The sequence below is a fragment of the Ruditapes philippinarum genome, unplaced genomic scaffold, assembly GCF_026571515.1.
Source record: "Ruditapes philippinarum isolate M1 unplaced genomic scaffold, ASM2657151v2 ctg6437_1_1_1_1, whole genome shotgun sequence".
Classification (NCBI taxonomy): domain Eukaryota; kingdom Metazoa; phylum Mollusca; class Bivalvia; order Venerida; family Veneridae; genus Ruditapes; species Ruditapes philippinarum.
Window position 1 is genome coordinate 49,932 of NW_026855520.1, and position 19,855 is coordinate 69,786.

At 31.6% G+C, this 19,855-nt stretch overlaps 1 protein-coding gene across 1 annotated transcript; it reads left to right on the plus strand.

Annotated features, from left to right (window-relative positions):
• The first annotated feature begins 996 nt into the window (after positions 1-996).
• Positions 997-11,703, plus strand: LOC132743604 (protein unc-50 homolog A-like). The gene is made up of 7 exons (XM_060732134.1): positions 997-1,420; positions 2,073-2,098; positions 2,435-2,500; positions 4,357-4,477; positions 5,492-5,649; positions 6,656-6,757; positions 7,799-11,703. Exons 1-7 carry the CDS (start codon positions 1,170-1,172, stop codon positions 7,933-7,935), a joined length of 861 nt encoding a protein of 286 aa, XP_060588117.1. The 5' UTR covers positions 997-1,169; the 3' UTR covers positions 7,936-11,703.
• The last annotated feature ends 8,152 nt before the right edge of the window (positions 11,704-19,855 follow it).

A 19,855-nucleotide genomic window follows, 5' to 3' on the forward strand; every position in this document is an offset into this window, starting at 1 on the left:
CAAAAAAGCGAGCTCGATTTTCTTTTACCGTAAGATAGTTTAAAATAATCGTTAATTTTTATTTTACATTTTCCGTTTTAAAATTGTCATTCGGTATTTTATACGCTGCTTCCGTTTATTCTGGTTCCCCCTTTCTATTATGGTTCCTATATAAGTGCGCAGGACACCAGTCTACGCTTCCGTTTTCAATCAGAGTACATGGGCTTTTATCGTTATCTTGTAATTCGAAAAGTTGCGATGTGTCCAATTCGGTACTTCGGACGAAAGTTTTCAAAACCATCACTTAGCAGGTACTCGCGTTACAGTAAAGCTCGCTTTGCTAGCAGGCCCTTCGGGCCAGCTCGTCGAGCTCGCTATAAAGACTAATTCTATAATGAATTACCTAATCACATTCATTAATTATTTATTAGTCCAACTAATAAGACTTGTCAGAGACAACGAGATAATTTTTGGACAGGCAGTCTTTTTCCAACGGTATGAAAAAGTTTGTAAAATGGGTCAATCCATTCATGCTGAATAAATTAGGCTACTTGTTAATGGAAAGATAGTGTTTGGGAAATTAGCTTTGTTATTTAGGCAGTGGCTAGCCATATGGGCCCATAATCATAATCCATTAAAGATTTTGATTATATATTATAATATATATTATACAGGGTGTTCACTAGCCATGAAATCCTTAGGGTCATTTTGACTAAGTTTGACCGACTACAAGGCAAAATCCCCATGATTTTAACAAAATTTGACCCTCCAGTTAAAATCCTGAGGGTCAAATCTGGCCTTTTGGAAATTTGAAGGGTCAGAGAGTCATTTCAAGACTCAAACGGATACCCCATACATGTATATATATACTTTTATTTTTAATTAGAAAAAAAGTTTCTGGTGTAATGAAGTGGTGACCCAATAGAGTTATGACCTGTCATGTAACTGCACATGTTGCTATAATTAGATAAACATCAGCAAAGCCAATATATCTTGCATTAATCTTTGGCATTAACAATATTATCAATACACATAACATAAATTTCTTTTGTGATAATTTAATGTCTCACAGTCTGCAAGATTTTTTTAAAAAATAATTCTTAAGAATCTGTGTATTTAAATAATGGTATTTATACTCGTTTAATATTTTTCTGTCTTTTTGTTTAAGCAGGTTTCTCTCAGGTTTGATAATGACCAGTCAGAGAGATGCTTTCAGTTACCGGAGTGTTTCTCCGACAATGTCACCGACACTTTCTCCACATGCATCTCCCCCATCATCACCATACTTCTCCAAGACAGAGGACCCTGCGAGGCAGGAACTGAGATTATCGGCAAATGCAAAACGACAGAAATATTTGAGGCGGTTGTTAAAATTTAAACAGATGGATTTTGAATATGCATTCTGGCAAATGATATATCTGTTTGTAGCGCCACAAAAAGTGTAAGATAAAGTTTTTGTAAATTGTATTTACAATAGTTTTATAGGTTAGCGATGAAGATAAATAGTGTTCCTATTGACTTGTTAAAAGTTATACATACCTCAAATTTTGAAATAAGGAGGCAAGCATACAATTATTATTATATACATGTATAAAGGTTTTTTCAAATTAGGGGCTCAAGGAAAATTACTTACACTGTATCTATAATAGTTTAAAACAGCATACCTCCAGAAGATATTTTATATATTTGAAAATCTTGCTGTATGTGTTTAATTATTTAGAAAAAAAAAATACTATGATTCCAAATGGACCAAATAATAAAGTATTGTTTGATTTATAATGTGTAACATGAATATATTTATGTTTGTCTATTATTTTACTTTTATTAACACTGTCTGATAGACATCTGTATCACTATTGATCCATTTTAATACATATACCAGCTTTATTTATAACATAAATATTTGTTTCTACATGTTACCCTATTTTTGCTGCTAAACGCCATAAAGTTTTACGCGTGTTCCGTTATGACGTCGCTTCCTTATGTTTTGCACTGATGAAGGCATATAGCCGAAATGTATGCAATAAATAATTACTGAATGTTTGTGTTTGTTTATTTCAATTATTTAAAAGAAACTTTTCTGCCTTTTTCAGATACAGAAATTTTCAGTATAGGAAAAGTAAGTAAGAAACATTATTCAGTGTCCTGGTTTCTTTGAAGTATTCTGAATCAGTTTTCACAAAAGACTTAATTTAAGTAATCTTTTCTGAAAATTCATGTAAATACATGACTGTGTATATGCATAAAGTAATTATCCACCCATTCATACAATTTACAAATGCCAACATTACATGCTAATGATGTATAGGTTTGTAAATTGAACAGATTCAATATCTGTATTGCATTGTTTTGTTTTGTTTCAAGCACTAACTGTAACATTTTATCTCTTTCACCTTCAGCTATGGAAATTTGAGTTATTCACTTAATAATAAGTGCTCTGTATATCTTATTTCAGACACAAAAGACCAGTGGGCAAGAGATGACCCTGCTTTCCTAGTCTTGCTGAGTTTTTGGTTGATAAGTATGTAATGTTTGCTTGGTTTAAAATCCTTTCTCAAATCTATAATTGTTGATTTAGCCTTATTACATGTACATTTCAGTTTTCTCTGAAAATCATGCATTAATTGGTTTCTTTTTCAAGTAGATTATTTAAATTTAATATAGGTAAAGTTTAAAGATTTTTATGCCCCCGCCATGTAATGGCCGGGGCATAAAGTGTTACCCTGTTCCGTCCTTCCGTCCTTCCGTCATTCCGTCATTCTGTCATTCCGTCATCATCAGTTTCCGTTCATTATCTTAGTAACGGTTGCACACATTCAACTCAAATTTGACATATGGATATGTCGTGAGAAAATACAAGTCAAGTTCGAATTTGGTCATGGTTTTGATGATTTTTGCAGAGTTATGCCCCTTTACTTTAAAATAATATGAAATTTTCAGTTTCCGTTCATTATCTCCCAATGGTACAACACATTCAACTCAAACTTTGACATATGGATTATGTCATGAGAAAAATACAGGTCAAAGTTCGAATTTGGTCATGGGTTCGATGATTTTTGGCAGATGTTATGCCCCTTTTACTTTGAAAATAATATGAAATTTTCAGTTTCCGTTCATTATCTCCCCAACAGTACAACACATTCAACTCAAATTTGACATATGGATATGTCGTGAGAAAATACAGGTCAAGTTCGAAATTTGGTCATGGTTCAATGATTTTTGGCAGAGTTATGCCCCTTTCACTTTGGAAATGATATGAAATTTTCAGTTTCCGGTCATTATCTCCCCAATGGTACAACACTTTTAACTCAAACTTGACATATGGATACGTTAAGGGAATGCGCAGGTCAAGTTCAAAGTTGGTTATGGTTCAATGATTTTTGGCAGAGTTATGCCCCTTTCACTTTGAAAATAATATGAAATTTTCAGTTTCTGTTTATTATCTCCCAATGGTACAACACATTCAACTCAAATTTGAGATATGGATATATTTTTGGAATGCCCAGGCCAAGTTGGAATTTGGTCATGGTTCAATGATTTTTGGCAGAGTAATGCCCCTTTCACTTTGAAAATAATATGAAATTTACAGTTTCTGTTCATTATCTACCCAACTACTCAAATTTGACATATGGATATGTCAAAGGAATGGGCAGGTCAAGTTTGAATTTGGTCATGGTTCGATGACTTTTGGCAGAGTTATGTCCCTTTCACTTTGAAAATAATATAGATACATCTTAGGAATAAGCAGTTTAAGTTTGAATTTGGTCGTGGTTCAATGATTTTGGACAAACTTATCTTTCTTGAATGTTGTAAAAATTTTGAACTTTCAGTTTCAGCACTGAAATGTATGTAGCCATTATTTTGGCTACAAATATGAAATATGCTATTTTCAAAAGGTTTAGACTGAATAATTTCAGTGCCTTGAACATTGTATGAAAATGGTTTGTGTTAACATTGAAAAGTTTTAAGGGCTTTGAACTTAAAATGAAAAAAATTATTTGTGCAAACAAATTTGGAACTAAATATTATAACATCTGAAATTTTGGCTGCATGCGGGGGCATCCGTGGCATGATGACACATTTCTAGTATCAATATTGTATGCCTTAGTCATGTCTTGCTGGTTTAGAGAGAACAAATATAGTAACAAACTGTGATCTTAGTAATATGAAGTAACATATATATTCTCTTTACCACAGTGACTAAATATTTGCGAAATTCGCTGTCAAAATATATATATATATTGTGCGAAAGTTTGTTCCCGCAAAAACCACATCCTTATTAAAAACGTGAAACATCCTATAAAAATTGAGATATATTATATCTGTGAAAGTTTTTAGGAATACAGTCACTAGATTTTTCTTTGTTTAATTTCCAGTTTCCATCAATTGGATTTGCTGTGGTGCTAGGTCTACATTTTCTAGGATTTCTCAAGTTTATACTCTGGGTGGTATTTGTAGACTGTATAGGCGTGGGACTACTAATTGCCACATTGTTCTGGTAAGAATGCCTACAAAGCATGTATATAAAACACATTCTGAAGTAAAAAGTAAAGTCTTTTCAGAGATCGAAAATTCCACTTGTCCGCTCTTAATTACAAGTATTATTTAAGAGTACTTGATGCAGGACAAGTAGAAAAATGTTGCCAGCACAATGGAAATGGAAGCTACTTGTCCTGCAGGACTAGTGACTCTGAAAATAATTGTCTACGCCTGCTTTTTTATTGCTCGGGCTTCCAAGCTTTTGTTTAAATATCAAGTATCTTTGAAGATGAATTTTTGTATGTGAGTTACCTATCCAGCTAGGTTCCAATAGATTAATGGTGATATCCAGATATTGATTGGCTTATGTCTAAAAACTTGATAATTTTGTTGCTGCATTATGCCCATATCCTTTCCCAACATATTTTGTAAATGATATAACATAAAAATTGCTGTTTGTTTGGTTTTAAATTGCACCAACCAGGGCTTTTTTTCACAAGTTGGGGAAGCAGCCCAGCCCTTAATTTTGGGGAAAAATTACATGGTATATTTGCAAAAGGGGAAGAAAAAACTTGATGTAAATTCAATTTCTGGGGAAAATTGCATGATTTTAAAGAAATTTTCTTTGGGGAAGCAGCCCTATACCGGCCCCTGTTATAGAAAGAAAAAAGGCCCTGTCAACACTGTATCAGCGATATGGTGATTTTTGTCCAGCTTTATACTGGTGGAGAAAGACTTTAGGTGCCCCTCCTTGTATATCTGGCATGAGTGAGCATCTGAGTAGAACCACCAACATTCTGTAAGCTTGCTAGATAGCAAAACTCACATGAAATTATCCAAATTTTAACCTAGAACAGCAGTAAGGGGAAGTGGCTTGAAGTCAAAGACGTTAAACACTCAGCCGTAGATGCTCCATTTAGTTTTGTTGTTTTTATATATCATTTTTATTTTAGGATAAGGTTTATGACATTTTTGATGATCTTTATTGATAGTCAGATCAGTTTTAATAATTATAATGATTTGTTTTTGATAGGTTTATTACAAACAGATATATGGTAATATCGCCGCCCAGAGGTCAAGAGATCCCGAAAGGTCAGGACGTAGAGTGGGGTTACGCTTTTGACGTTCATCTCAACGCCTTCTTCCCTCTTCTTATGATTCTTCATCTTTTTCAGCTGGCTTTTCTACACTGTAAGTCATTTTGTTTACCCTTGTCCTGAAGAATGGACTTGTCCTGCTTCCTTTTTTGCAGCAGACCATTATTAATTTAGGGATGTCAAGTTAAAAATTTGTCAGCCAGAGGTATTATGTATAGAGCATGATTTGGCTGCACAAACAACTGTAGTATGGTTCTATGATTATGCCATGGCTGTTTATTTTTGCATAAATCATTTCTTAAGTTGAAGCAACTCCACAAAGGTCCAAAAGCGGGGGAAAAAACATTAAATTTGAATTTCTTAAATTGATCAGCTGGAGCACTTAACATAAGATATTCAAAAGATAATAAAATTGTGAGTTTAAATGCGATTTTGAGTTAAATAGTTTTGGGCTTATTTATCACATTTTATACAATAATTCTGGAAGCACGAAGTGAGCAAATGATATAAAATTTTACACACAAGTTGTAAGTCAAGATCTTTCTTTCATGATACATACAGCTTGAACAAAAATGCAAAAGATGTTTATTTTACAATTAAAAAGAGACCGTATAGCATTTATCAGCATTTTAAAATATCAAATTTGAGCTTAATAAACATTAAAGAAATAGTATTATAATCATGTAGATTCAATACTAAATTTATTGAACTTGTTGAATAAAACAATATTATGCTCGCCAGAGGCTCGTGTAGTATAATTTTATTCAACTCGTTCAATAAATTTAGTATTAAACCTACACTCATTCAGTATCATCTATGTAACTTAAGTTTTAATCTTTCCAAAGGTCTGTCTTTTAACTAAAAGTACAGTACAATAACAATATTAAGGGAATCGCTGAATTTATATTGTTATATCCAGGAGGCAACCAATTTTGAAACAAAAGTCGGGACCGTGGAAACAGCATTGTTATAAGCAATATTGTTACAAGTGGAATTTACTGTATGTAGTAAAACTGTAAAATTTTGTTTTTTCTTGCATTGAAAGACTTTTTACTATACTTTATGATGTAATTTATTTAATGTTTCAATTTTTGTTACAGCTGTGATAAACCAAGACTGGTTTGTTGGTCGATTCTTTGGTAATACACTGTGGTTGGTGGCAATTTGTTACTATATATACATCACATTTCTTGGTTACAGTGGTAAGTTCATAATGATAATATAAATCTACTTGCAATTATTCAAGCTTTACATAAGCATAATTGTATTCTAGATGTAAGACTGTTATAAAATTAAAATTGACTCAAGATTATTTGGTTACATATTAAGTAGTGTATAAAGCCACGACTGTCAATGAGATAGATCGGCTTACAGTTCTGACTAATACAATTGCCACTATCATGTCCTCTGGTACAGAGCCCAGACTGACCAACAATTTACTTATAGCCCTGAAATATAAATTTGGTTATATCATCTTATGGCATTGATGTATATTTGCATAAATTAAGTCCACTCTTACTATGAGAAAAATTTGCATACTAACAAATATAAATATTGACTTATAGCACTGTGTGAGGAAGCCATCCAGTTAGCTTAAGAAACGTCAGTGGTTCTACTCAGGTGCCCATTCACGCCTAATAAAGAATGCACGAAAGGACACCTGAGGTGTTCCTCCAGTAAAGCTGGAACGTCGCGATATGACCTATACTGTGTAGGTGTGACATAAAACCTAATAAAACAAACAACAAAAAATAGCACTGTGACTTATATACCATTAATATAATAGTCCTGACTCCTATAAGCTAATAAGTAGCCAATAATGACATTTATAGTTGCTACTTGCAATGACATAAATTGGCATAAAACCCCCAACTGTAATCTGGAACAATAACCATACTCTTTGAAATAAAATGCTAGTATGTATTGATGTTTATGTCGTTTGATGAAATGGAGACATTATATTTTTGTCTTATCTGCCAATAAAGGCCACAACGTCTTTATTTCATAAGGTACAGTTTTCAACATTTCTAACCACAAAAATTTCCTCTGAAATATGACCTTGACCCCAAATTTACATTGACTAATGTCACTTTCATAATTTAGGGATTTTGCTGTAACTTCAATAATTTATTTAAAAAATGAGAGAGAAGCAATGATGTTTTACGAATTCGACTTACTTTTTATTTGAAATTATTTTAAAATGTACCGTATGTACATGTATTTTTTTCATTTTTCAATTTCAGCGTTACCATTTTTAAAGAACACTCGAGCCTTGCTATTTCCTGTCACAGGTGTGATAATTGTTTATGTACTCTCATTGATTTTAAACTGGAACTTCAGTTGGCATATGTGTACTTTCTACAGATTCCGTGTGTTCTAGCAGTGTGTAATGTTTATGCACAAATCCAGCATAGACAGTTCGAGATTGTGAAAAGTGTATATAAAGTGTACAGAACTTGCATTGTAAAATAAAAACTAAAATAATGGGAACCACAGAGTGTGTAATAGATGGTATTTTATACAGGTTATGTATCTATATTTAAAGTGTACATGTAATAGTATTGATGGAATATTTAGCTGGACCCATGCTACGGATAGCTTAATTTTTTTAAAGACAATTTTTATCTCTAACTAGAGATAGTTTCCTGAACAGAAATTCAAGATTTTCTTGTATTTCTTTTTTTCATGTATATAGATTAAGTTACGTTAAGAAAACAGTTTGGTCTCTGGTAACAGAATAAAGAAAATATTTTTCAGCATGCTTTTTTTTAAAGAAAAAGTTGAGCCATTATGATTGCTGCAACACCATTGTTGTCATGATGCATAACTTTAATGTAGCCAATTATTCAAATATTTTAAAAGGCTTTAATTTGAAACTTGAAATTTTTGCTTATCATGAGTTGATGAAGTTGCAAGATATAAAACTGTATTCTAAAATAAGTTTTATAATTTGGAGTTATGCCCCTTTTTAAAAAAAAAAATGTTTGATCAAAATTGTTTTTTGATAGTCGTTCCCCTTAATACACAAGAGTTAACAACTGTTACAATGGTTCATGCTAAATCCAGTCTTTAAAGTACATATATTTTACAATAAAGAAAAATGGCAGTATTCCAGAGATGAGTGTGAAAATAAGATATACCTTCCCTACCTTTGATTTATTTTTGAAACAGAGTATTTTTAATGAAAACATGACTTAGCTAGATTAAAGAAGATGATAAACTTAAAAAGATTTAAAAGAAATTATTTTTCTTCACTAATTGAAATGATTTGTATTTAGTTTAAGATACTGTGATAGTATTCAAACTGTCTTAAAGCAGCATGCCTCCAAATTCATGCAAATTTTCATGAAAATTTTGAAAATATATTTAAAAGTAAAGCATTGTGAAGTGAACAAAGAAAGTGATTTTCACATTGAAAACAGCACTTACAAACCACGAAAATTACCAAAAAAGGTAAAAATATGCAAAAAATACCCCTTACTGCTTTAGTCATGCAGTAGAATTATGGTTATAAATACTGCAAAATCAGTTATTAATCACAAAAGACATGTCAATTATCTCATAAATTTTAAATCATTTTACTTTCCTTAAAATCTTAGAACATTTTTCTCAAGTTTGATTCTCTTTAAATATTTTGGCACGTCTGAAACATGCAGCTTTAAAAGAAGGTCCTAGCTGATGCTCCACTGCTTTTTTCCCAAGATCATGTATAGGTGCAAAAAGAAGGACTGTCTTTTATGAGATTGATTTACCTTATTTTTGAATGTATAAGTAAAATTGCATTTATTGTTTAACCTAGTAACTTTAACTGAACCTGTGACAAAATTTCCAACATGAAGAGAGAAAACTCTTTTTTTCTAGAATAGTGCAAGATGTGTTTTTATTTATTATGGAAGCTGTATGTTAGTGCTATGCATAATTATACATATTACTTTGTAATATTCTGTAAATATTATATTTGTATAAAAGGGGGTCAATCTAGCACGGGGAGGGGATTTTAGACGGCTGATCTGTTAAACTTCATTTAATATCACCTAAGTTGAACTTCATGGTCATGTGTAATAAAGCATTGCTAAGGATAGTGACTTATTTTCATGTACTTTATTTTTCGATAAGTCTCGCTTTTAAACATGATGTATTTAATATAACTTTCTTTAATGATTTATTTTTTTAAGTGTATGTCAATCCAACTCATGAAAGTTTATTTGTCAATTCTTGTAAAGTATTTATATAATTACTTACAGAGGAAATCTTATTTACATCAGTCCTTAGCCTGCAGGAACTGGAAAAGATGTTAACAGTATAGAGCCAGGCCAGCCTGCACATCCATGCAGTCTGACCAAGCTCTGTACTGTTGACTGACTTTTAGTTTTCATCTTGATATGCCCAAGATTAATAATGGACAGTTCCTAAAATGTAAGCTGGACAAGTCCATTTAAGAAATTTAGTATGTTAAGATTGGGATTGGTTAAGTTATACTGTATACATTGACTTCTCATTGTATGAAGACATTCACACATATATCGTAGGTAAATTTACATTTCCCTGGGATAGATTTATTTATGCATTTGACCTATTTATACATTGTATGTGTACTACCTTATTTTGAGCTTACCAGAGCACATCATGCTCTAGATTTGCTATTGTGATCACTCGCTGTCCCTTGTTTGTCTTAAAGGCCTATTATGCCTCAGAAATGAAATCATTTTTATTTGTCAAAAGAAGAAAAAATGTATCTTGTTTAAGTTTCTAAAAAATACTCATTTACCACATAAATGATCTTTTACTTCTTTTGCTGTATTAACAATGGGTATAATTATAGTGAATTAGTATTTTGTATGGAAGTCAAACTACTACTTTGTTTACATTTTGATACCTTTACAACATATATGTATTACTGCACATTCAGCGCAACTTTCGCCAGTTGAAAAACATTGAATATGCTCTGAATCCATTATTAAAACATTATTAAACACATGTTTGACATTTTTAAAGAATATATAAAAAGGATTTCTGAGGCATAATGTGCCTTTAAGTGTGCTAACATTTGGATTCTTAGGTGGCTACAGAAACAGAAGGCAACTGTACTTTCCTTTTTGATGACATTCATTTCATAAGTTCCTACGTGGCTATGTTTTCTCATCCACTCTTTGGCTAAAAAACATAGAAGGAGAGCAATTTGTACAGTAATGGGTTAAGTCCTTCTAAATTTAATTATTTCACAGAAATTATACTAGTGTGACCACCTACTAAATATATTTTGATTATTTTGATTCGAGAAAAAACATGGCTACCTTATAGGGTAGATTTTTTCCCTATATATAGATATGGCTATATGTAGATATGGGAAAACTAAAAAGAAAACTGAGTATCCAAGAACAGTTAATTATAAATCCAAGGAAATAAACACATTTTGAGCTTCCAGCATGAATAATTCAGAAGAAAAATAACACAAAAACAAAACATTTTATTTTGATGAAATTAAAATTTTTATTTGTACATTAATCAATGTACTCCTGGAAAATATAACACCTTCTGAAGTATTTTCTACAGAATATACAGTTTGTTAAATCTGTTGGTCAGATTTTGATATAATTAATTTTTGGTTGGTGTAAATTTCCTAACATATTTACATATAAAGAGAAAACTTCATAGTCTGGTGAGCAATATAGGGCTATGATGGCACTCTTGTAGTTTTTCCTATGATCAGTGTGTTGTTATATTGTATTTTATTTGCTTTGCACAGTTATGTCTGTTTCACAGTATATATTCCTGTATGGCTTTGCAAAACAGTATGGACCATTGTTTTATTTCTGTTGACCTTGTTTATGATCAATGTAAGAAAACAAAATCTAACTTGTGCTGTATTTTGTAAAACAAAGTTTTGTTTTCTGTATTTCGTAAAACAAAGTTTTGTTTTCTGTCATTATTTGTGTGTGAAATCAACATTAGATCAGTTTCTGGACAATAATGTTATATTTTACACATACACAGTACAGGATTAGTGTTGTGTTGAAAATTGTTATATTATGTTCTTTTTATGGTTATAATATTATCAAGGATTGGAATGACTTTATGTACATGTATGTTATATATTTATGATAGAATTATGTTGAATCTGAATTAAAATATGTCATATAACTGCTAATAGATTGTTGTTTATGAATTTCCACTTATTTAAACCCTCATCCTCGACACTGGCAAAACTATATTGGTGTGCATGTACCTTGGTCAGATATGAAGACTGGCCCTGACAAAGGAAACTACATTTTTTATTTACTTTTGTTTTCTCCAGCAGATGAAGTGTTAACAGTGAAAATTAGAGTTGTTGTTTAACAATCACCCTATGACCAAAATTCCAAAGCATAAATTAACAGCATTGCTGAAAATTACACGCACTATAATATGAACAACCTAACATCTTCATATAAGTCATAGAAACGACTTTCAATTTTCAAGAAAAAGATAAATGACTTAAGACTAGAAAGACCTCCAATTTTACTACAGGACTAATGATGCATCTAGCTTTAAATATAAACTTTTTTGTTTGTTGCCCTGCTGAGTGCATTACTAATGGTTCTATGTGGCTAGGTACTGTAGGGGACTGAGTTTATTGGTATCTTAACTAAGATCTATCCACCTATGGAATTTCAAGTTGATATCTCCAAGACCTTTCAAGTTAAGCTCTGGAAAAATAACAAAGGGAAGTAAAGATTATATAATGGGTAAAGTTGTCACTCTTGTGGAATACAATTCTGAATGGGATCTATCCACCTACGAAGTTTGAAATTGATATTACATATACTTAAAAGTTATGCTCCTGACTATATATTTTTCATGGAAGCTGAAAAATAACAAAGCACAATAACTAAAAACTAAAAAAAATATGATAGATTTTATCATATCATCATTTCTGAGTATTGCATTCAATGACATCTCTCCAATTCTTCAAGCCACGCTCGAGACAAATACTAAGCATGAAAAACAACCAATGGCAATAACTATAAAAAATATGAAAAGTAGAGTTATCATTCTTGTTTTGCTGCACTCCTGAATAAGATCTGTCCGTCAATTAAGTTTCAAGTTGCTACCACAAAAGCGTTTCTGAGATATGATCCTTGCAGTTATTCAAGCTATTAGCTAATTTATAACGAGAAACATAATTGGCATGTTCAGTAACAGGTCCAGCCAATGGCTGGATGTTAAGGATTTTTGGAAAATATATAAATTAACAGTTTAACATGATTTTTCATATCACTATTTTATGAAGTCTACTTAATTATATCATAACTACTTACAAAAATCAATCCTAACTGAAATTAAAAAATGGGAAAAAGGCAATTACGATGGTTCATACCCACAAAATTTTCGCAAAACTAAACGGAACGTTATATGACGGCGTTTAACATATAATTGTTGCGCATGCGTCATGGAAGCTGGATAATCGGAATAATTTGGTTGTTACCGTTGGAGCGTTTGATCTGTCAAACTGTGTTGATAACATTTTAGTACAATTGTTTTGCTCAAAGGCAAGATGCAGAAGCGTTTGTTTGTATAATGGAAAATATAAACACAGGTCAAGATCTTGTTGATTTCAGTAGAGGTATTAGCATTTTTCTTTTCGCATTTTTATTATTCAGAATAATAATTTAGAAATGTTCTATGGACATGACTGTTGAATTCAGTGTTGGTTTGGTTGGTATTGTATAATTTTGGGCAATTATATTGACTTATAAAAATTTGGATTATTTATATATATACTATATATATAACAGTATTGAATGTCACCGTTATATAGTTATAGAAATACTGAATTACAGAGATAAATAAAAAACAGATCTTTATCTGTTCTCTTTCAGTCTTTGGGGTGGCTTTAAAATTTTAGGAATAACACAAATTGCTACTTGTTTACACCTGTACTTGACTCGGTATTCATTAATTTCCTTAAGTCTTTTGGCAAGTTAGTTATGCAGGAACACAACCTGGGATTTTTTGTCACAATGTAGTTGATTTTTATATTACATGTACCAGATTGCGGACATAGGTTATAGGTTTTTATAGTGAGTCAATGAAACATAAGTCACATATATTTCTTAACTTCAAAGATAAACAAAAAATATAAGCTATATCTACATCCAGAAACATAGCTAATAGATGATGTCACACAATGAATTATAATACTAGACAAAAGAGACTTAAGTCAGATAAATAGTCTATAAGGAAAGAATGCTATGTACTGTATGTGACAGTTACTTTTAAATTATAGGAAAAATAGTTCATTGAAGTTCTAGAAGACAGAATGTTTGCGATCAATGCCATGTTACAGAGAAATGTGGCATTAAAGGGGCAACATTCGCTGCCGCGGCAGCGAGTATTTGTGGGTGTGACTAATCAGTGGTGTAAAACTGTCTGTTATAAACCATGAGCTAAAAATAGAATGCAGTGTTAACCTACAGAGAGAATATAAACAAAACAGCTGATTTTACACAGGAGAGGTTTAATGGATGTTTTATATAACTCACAGGTTAATCAGATTAATTAAAAGACATTATCAAGCCATCTTGTCCAGATATTATTTTTGAAGTCAGTTTTTTTTCATCAAGCCAGACAACTATATCCAAATCCAAAAGATGTGCCTTACATGGGACATTTCTTTTAAGAAAAACTGCTAAAAATGATCTTGACAGGAATTAAAAAATTTTTTAAACTATTAATATATAAAAATTTTATACAAATGATAAACATTAAAATTTGTGAAATGTTATTTTGACTACAAGATACTTACAACAAAATATATTGTGTAAATGAACTATACCTGGAAGTTACTTTTACTGTTTTCATGAAGTTTAAACCATTTAAATACAAGTTTAATCAGTACTTTGAAATTAAAAAAAAAATCATAGATTAATGGATTATTGTAAATTTGTTGGATATAAATACTTTTTGATAAAGTAAGATCAGTAAAAGTTATTGTTTTTTCTTATCATGTATTCAGCATTCGAATGTGTCGTCTGCTGAAAATCTCTCTCCCTGAAATATATATCGTCTGCTACAAATCTCTCTCACTGAAATAAACACTGCCACGTGCATCTGTTTACTACTGAAGGTTCATGACCTGTAATGATCAGTTGGCTCCTCCCATGGAAATTCAAATTTCAAATTTGACAGCCAGTATTTTTTTCCAGAAACACACTTAACAAAGTTTTATTTTGAATAATTTTGGTCAATCTATATCAAGAATATCTATGCCTACATACATGCCAAGTGTTGTTTAAATGTATTTGGTAATTAATCTTAAATCTTTGAAAAAGGGTCCCTGAAGTGAAGCATGCATAAAATTAATAAGAAACCTGCCCTAGCGCCATCTGCTGGCTTTTATAGTCCAGTTGGGCCTTTAAGCACTTAGGATTGCACCTGGACCCGCATCAATTTGACAAAATAACAAAAAATTATCAGTGCCAAGTAGCCTACATCATGTATGTTGCATGAATTCATTTTCCAGTGTCAATTCAGCAGGGGAGTCAACACTTGTAATGGAACATTTTTCATTAATTATAGGCAACAGTACAAGCAAAACTCATAGAGATCAAGAATGATCATTTCAAAAATGGCAAAATTAATTTCCCAGGTTCCAAAATTACTGGCAATATATAGATGTGGCATATTGAAGTACGCTTCTTAAGTAACTGTATCGTTGCAGCTCTTAAACAGTCTATTCCAGTAGATTTCCAATGAAAATAATAAATTTTAAATTGGAAGAAAATTATCTTACTTTATTCTTACTAAGGTATCTAATAATAGTAAAAATCCTACATGGTTTTATATGTTTGCTTCATAAAGTTTCAATATCATCATTACTATTCAAATTCAAATAGAATGATTCAAGGTAACGTGAATATAAACTTTACTTGGCTGCTGAGTTATTTACTTAGTGTAATATCTCAACAAAAACGTTTATAAGATTTTTTTGGCAAAGTATTATTTACTTTTAGTTTCACATTCCAGATATATATGAAATATTTTTGGCACTATAATATTTTTTTCTGACGTTTTACCACCGGTTCTTGATTATTTGTGACATTTAAGGTATTTGGTGAGTTTCCAATTTTGTTCTACCAGGAGAAGACAAGGCTGTTATAAACTCAGTCGGTATATTTGATAGGAGTTGCTTCCCTTACTTATTGCTCTAGGAAAAAATGATATGTACTTTATTTGGCATAATTTAGGTCATGTTTCTTCTATATTGAGAAAACTGGCATAAAATGGAAAACTAGTGGAAATATTTTTTTGCATTTTATTTTTCAGCTTGTTTTATAACTGCTAAAAGCAGTTTTGTGTGGAACTGACATAAGTTCTGCATAATTTTTGTCTGATTTGGGAAAATCCAGTAGCTTTTTATGGGTCTTGTGTAAATTTCCATTATCTTCTAAATTTTCATTATCAGCTTAACCTTTTTTTGTTGTTTGGGAAGAGAGTTTCTTTTTCAGTCAAAGGAAGTTTTCATAAATTTATGCATATATATGTCACAACATTTTTTTTTATATTAATCCAACTTTTGTCTTCAGAACCCCCTGAATTTTTTTTTTGGTAACTGAAAGGGAAAAATATACTTTGAAAATGCTGTATATAAATACCACTTCTTTATATAGAAGTTGGAACATTGTCGCTGTAAATTGATTTTACAGTGAAGGCATAAATCCACAATTTTAATTTGCCTCTAATTATAAGTTATATCTGTACTCAGCATAATAGTCATATGAATGTAGGCATGAGAAAAGGACCCTTGATATCATTTTACAAATGACGTCAAAAGACGTTCACGTTGTCATTGACGTTAAAAGTAGAGATGTGAATTACCCTTGAAATAATGAAGATAAATAAGCTTATTTCAAAAGATTTTTTATTTATTTCAAGAGCTATAGAATTGAATTTCAATAAGAATTCAATATGTCAGTTAACATTAAAGAGACATTTTTTCATACCAGCGTTCATATAGAAAGCAATGAAGCTTTCTATGTTTTTACATGGCGCTGAAATATTGATTCTCACAGAAATGTATATCCAATACAACGTGAAAGAGTGGCCATTGATTTCTCTCCAGAGTGATAAAAATAGATGATGATGTCAACAATAGTGGAGATGAAAAATATAGAAGAACAGTGAGCCATGAATCGAGGAAATTGTTAATTTATTGTTGTCATTTACAGTGGTTACAATCAGATTTCTAGGCAGTAAAAACGGTTTTATATTAAAACAAGGCAGAGTTATGGTCAATTGAATGTGTCTCAGGTTTTAATAAGTTATTTGATTGTTCTATGAACAAAGATTGATCTTACATGAAGTTCTAACTTTAAATTGCTGAATGATAGGCTTGCTAAGCTGCAAACTACATACATGTATAGTTATAATTCCTGGCCAAAATATGGTAATACTTCAGGTTGATTTAAAAAAAAAAGTTTTAAAATAACACAATGGAAAGTTCTTAACTTAAACTGGACTATTTCCATGACTCTGGGTCAGCAACACAGAATAGTTTTTCTAACAGAAATGAAAGCTAAGGGTGCACAACTAAAATTTTTCTTTTTCAATGTCATAAACATTATAAATGATATTTGATTTATGATAAATAACATTGACTGTTGTTTTAAACAGTAAAATCTGAATAGTAGAAAAAGTCGCTTAAGTGTTTTATTTAATTGATGAAAGTTAGTAATTTCTTTCATCCAAGTTTTGTTTATTAGTATCAGTGAGATGGTAAGATTCAGTAAGTTAATCAACAAAATTAACATTTTTTTTGCGATGAAAACAGTCCTTTAAATATATATCATTTTTAGCTCACCTGTCACAAAGTGACAGGGTGAGCTTTTGTGATCGCTTTTCGTCCGGCGTCCGTCCGTCGTCCGTCCGTAAACTTTTACTTTAAATGACATCTCCACATAAACCACTAAGCCAATTTCATCCAAACTTCACAGGAATGTTCCTTTGGTGGTCACCTATAAAAATTGTTCAAAGAATTTAATTCCATGCAGAACTCTGGTTGCCATGGCAACCGAAAGAAAAAACTTTAAATATCTTCTTTTAAAAAACCATAAGAGCTAGAGCTTAGATATTTGGCATGAAACATCTTCTAGTGAGTGTCTACCAAGTTTGTTCAAATAAAAGCCCTGGGGTCAAAATTGTCCCCGCCCCAGGGGGTCATTGATTTTCCCTATATGCATATAGTAAAAACTTAAAAAATCTTCTTTTAAAGAACTCAAAGAGCTAGAGCTAAGATATTTAGCATGAAACATGTTCTAATGGGTGTCTACCAAGTTTGTTCAAATAAAAGCCCTTGGGTCAAAATTGGCCCCGCCCTGGGGGGTCATTGGTTTTCCCTATATGCATATAGTAAAAACTTAAAAAATCTTCTTTTAAAGAACTCAAAGAGCTATGGCTAAGATATTGAGCATCAAACATGTTCTAATCAGTGTCTACCAAGTTTGTTCAAATAAAAGCCCTGGGGTCAAAATTGGCCCCGCCCCAGGGGGTCATTGATTTTCCCTATATGCATATAGTAAAAACTTAAAAATCTTCTTTTAAAGAACCCAAAGAGTTAGAGCTAAGATATTTAGCATGAAACATGTTCTAATAAGTTTCTACCAAGTTTGTTCAAATAAAAGCCCTGGGGTCAAAATTGGCCCTGCCCCGGGGGGTCATTGATCTTCCCTATATGCATATAGTAAAAACTTAAAAAATCTTCTTTTAAAGAACTCCAGAGCTATGGCTAAGATATTTAGCATCAAACATGTTCTAATAGGTGTCTACAAAGTTTGTTCAAATAAAAGCCCTGGGGTCAAAATTGGCATTGCCCCGGGGGTCATTGATTTTCCTTATATGTGTATAGCAAAAACTTAAAAAATCTTCTTTGAAAAAACCCAAATAGCTATAGTTAAGATATTAAGCATGAAACATCTTTTAGTGAGTGTCTACAAAGTTTGTTCAAATAAAAGACCTGGGGTCAAAATTGGCCCCACCCCGGGGATCATTGCTTTTCCTTATATGTGTAAAGCAAAAACTTGAAATCTTCTTTGAAAAAACCCAAATAGCTAGAGTTTAGATATTAAGCATGAAACATCTTCTAGTTAGTGTCTACAAAGTTTGTTCAAATAAAAGCCCTGGGGTCAAAACTGGCCCGGCCCCAGGGGTGTCATTGTTTTTAACTATATGTGTATAGTAAAAACTTTAAAAAAAATCTTCTTTTAAAAAGCCCAATGAGCTAGAGCTTAGATGTTTAGCATGAAACATCTTCTTATGGGTGTCTACCAAGTTTGTGCAAATAAAAGCCCTTGGGTTAAAATTGGCCCTGCAACGTTGGGGGGTGGGGGGGGGGCCTATATACAGGTGAGCGACCTCAGGGCCATCATGGCCCTCTTGTTTTTGTTGTGGTCTATATATTTTTACATTTGGTTTTGTGATGAACAAGATTAGTGCCCTGTAAACTGACACAACCTTTTACAAATCAATACACTATCATAAAATATAATCATGCTAAAAAAAACTTTATTAAAAAATTTCATTTTTTTTTTGTTGATAACATAAAATTAATATCAAGTCTAATACTTTCTGCTAGTTTCGACTTACATAATTAAATGTCTTCTTCAGAAATAAAAGTCAACAACATATTGAAATGATGTAATGTCAGATAAGGTGGTAATATTAATATTACATAAAAAATTAGCATTCATATCTATAGATCAAAATGACACTAAAGATTCTAAATTGAAAAAGTAACTTTAACTTCTTAGTCTTAATTTAGCTGAAACAAAATCAATATATTTATACAAAAATAAGTTTTTCTTGCATTATTTAGGGAAGGTCATGTTTATCAATTTTGTCAAGACAACATAAGACAATATGTTTCTTGTTTTCCTTGACAGTTGAATTATAAACATTTTAAATAAAAAAAAATTCTTTATTTATCTAACATTGTACATCATGATTACAGGATTTTAGAGGGGCTTGGCATTGTATTGTAAATTGTCAACAAGACTTAATTATGGACAATTTTGTCTGGCTAGGGAATTGAAGTAGCTGAATTAATCAAACTGTCACATGGTAGACATACTCGAAATTCTCAGCAGACCTACACAGTATTGTCCAGATTTCCCAACAGTCAGCTAGCTGCCTCACCTATAATGATATTGTGCAGAGTTCCATGTAGATTGTGTACACTAGCTTTAATATAAAAAAACCTTGCTACTTGAAATGTTTGCAGACTGTATTCCCCTAATGTTTGGAGTATTATTGCTGTAGCCCTACTT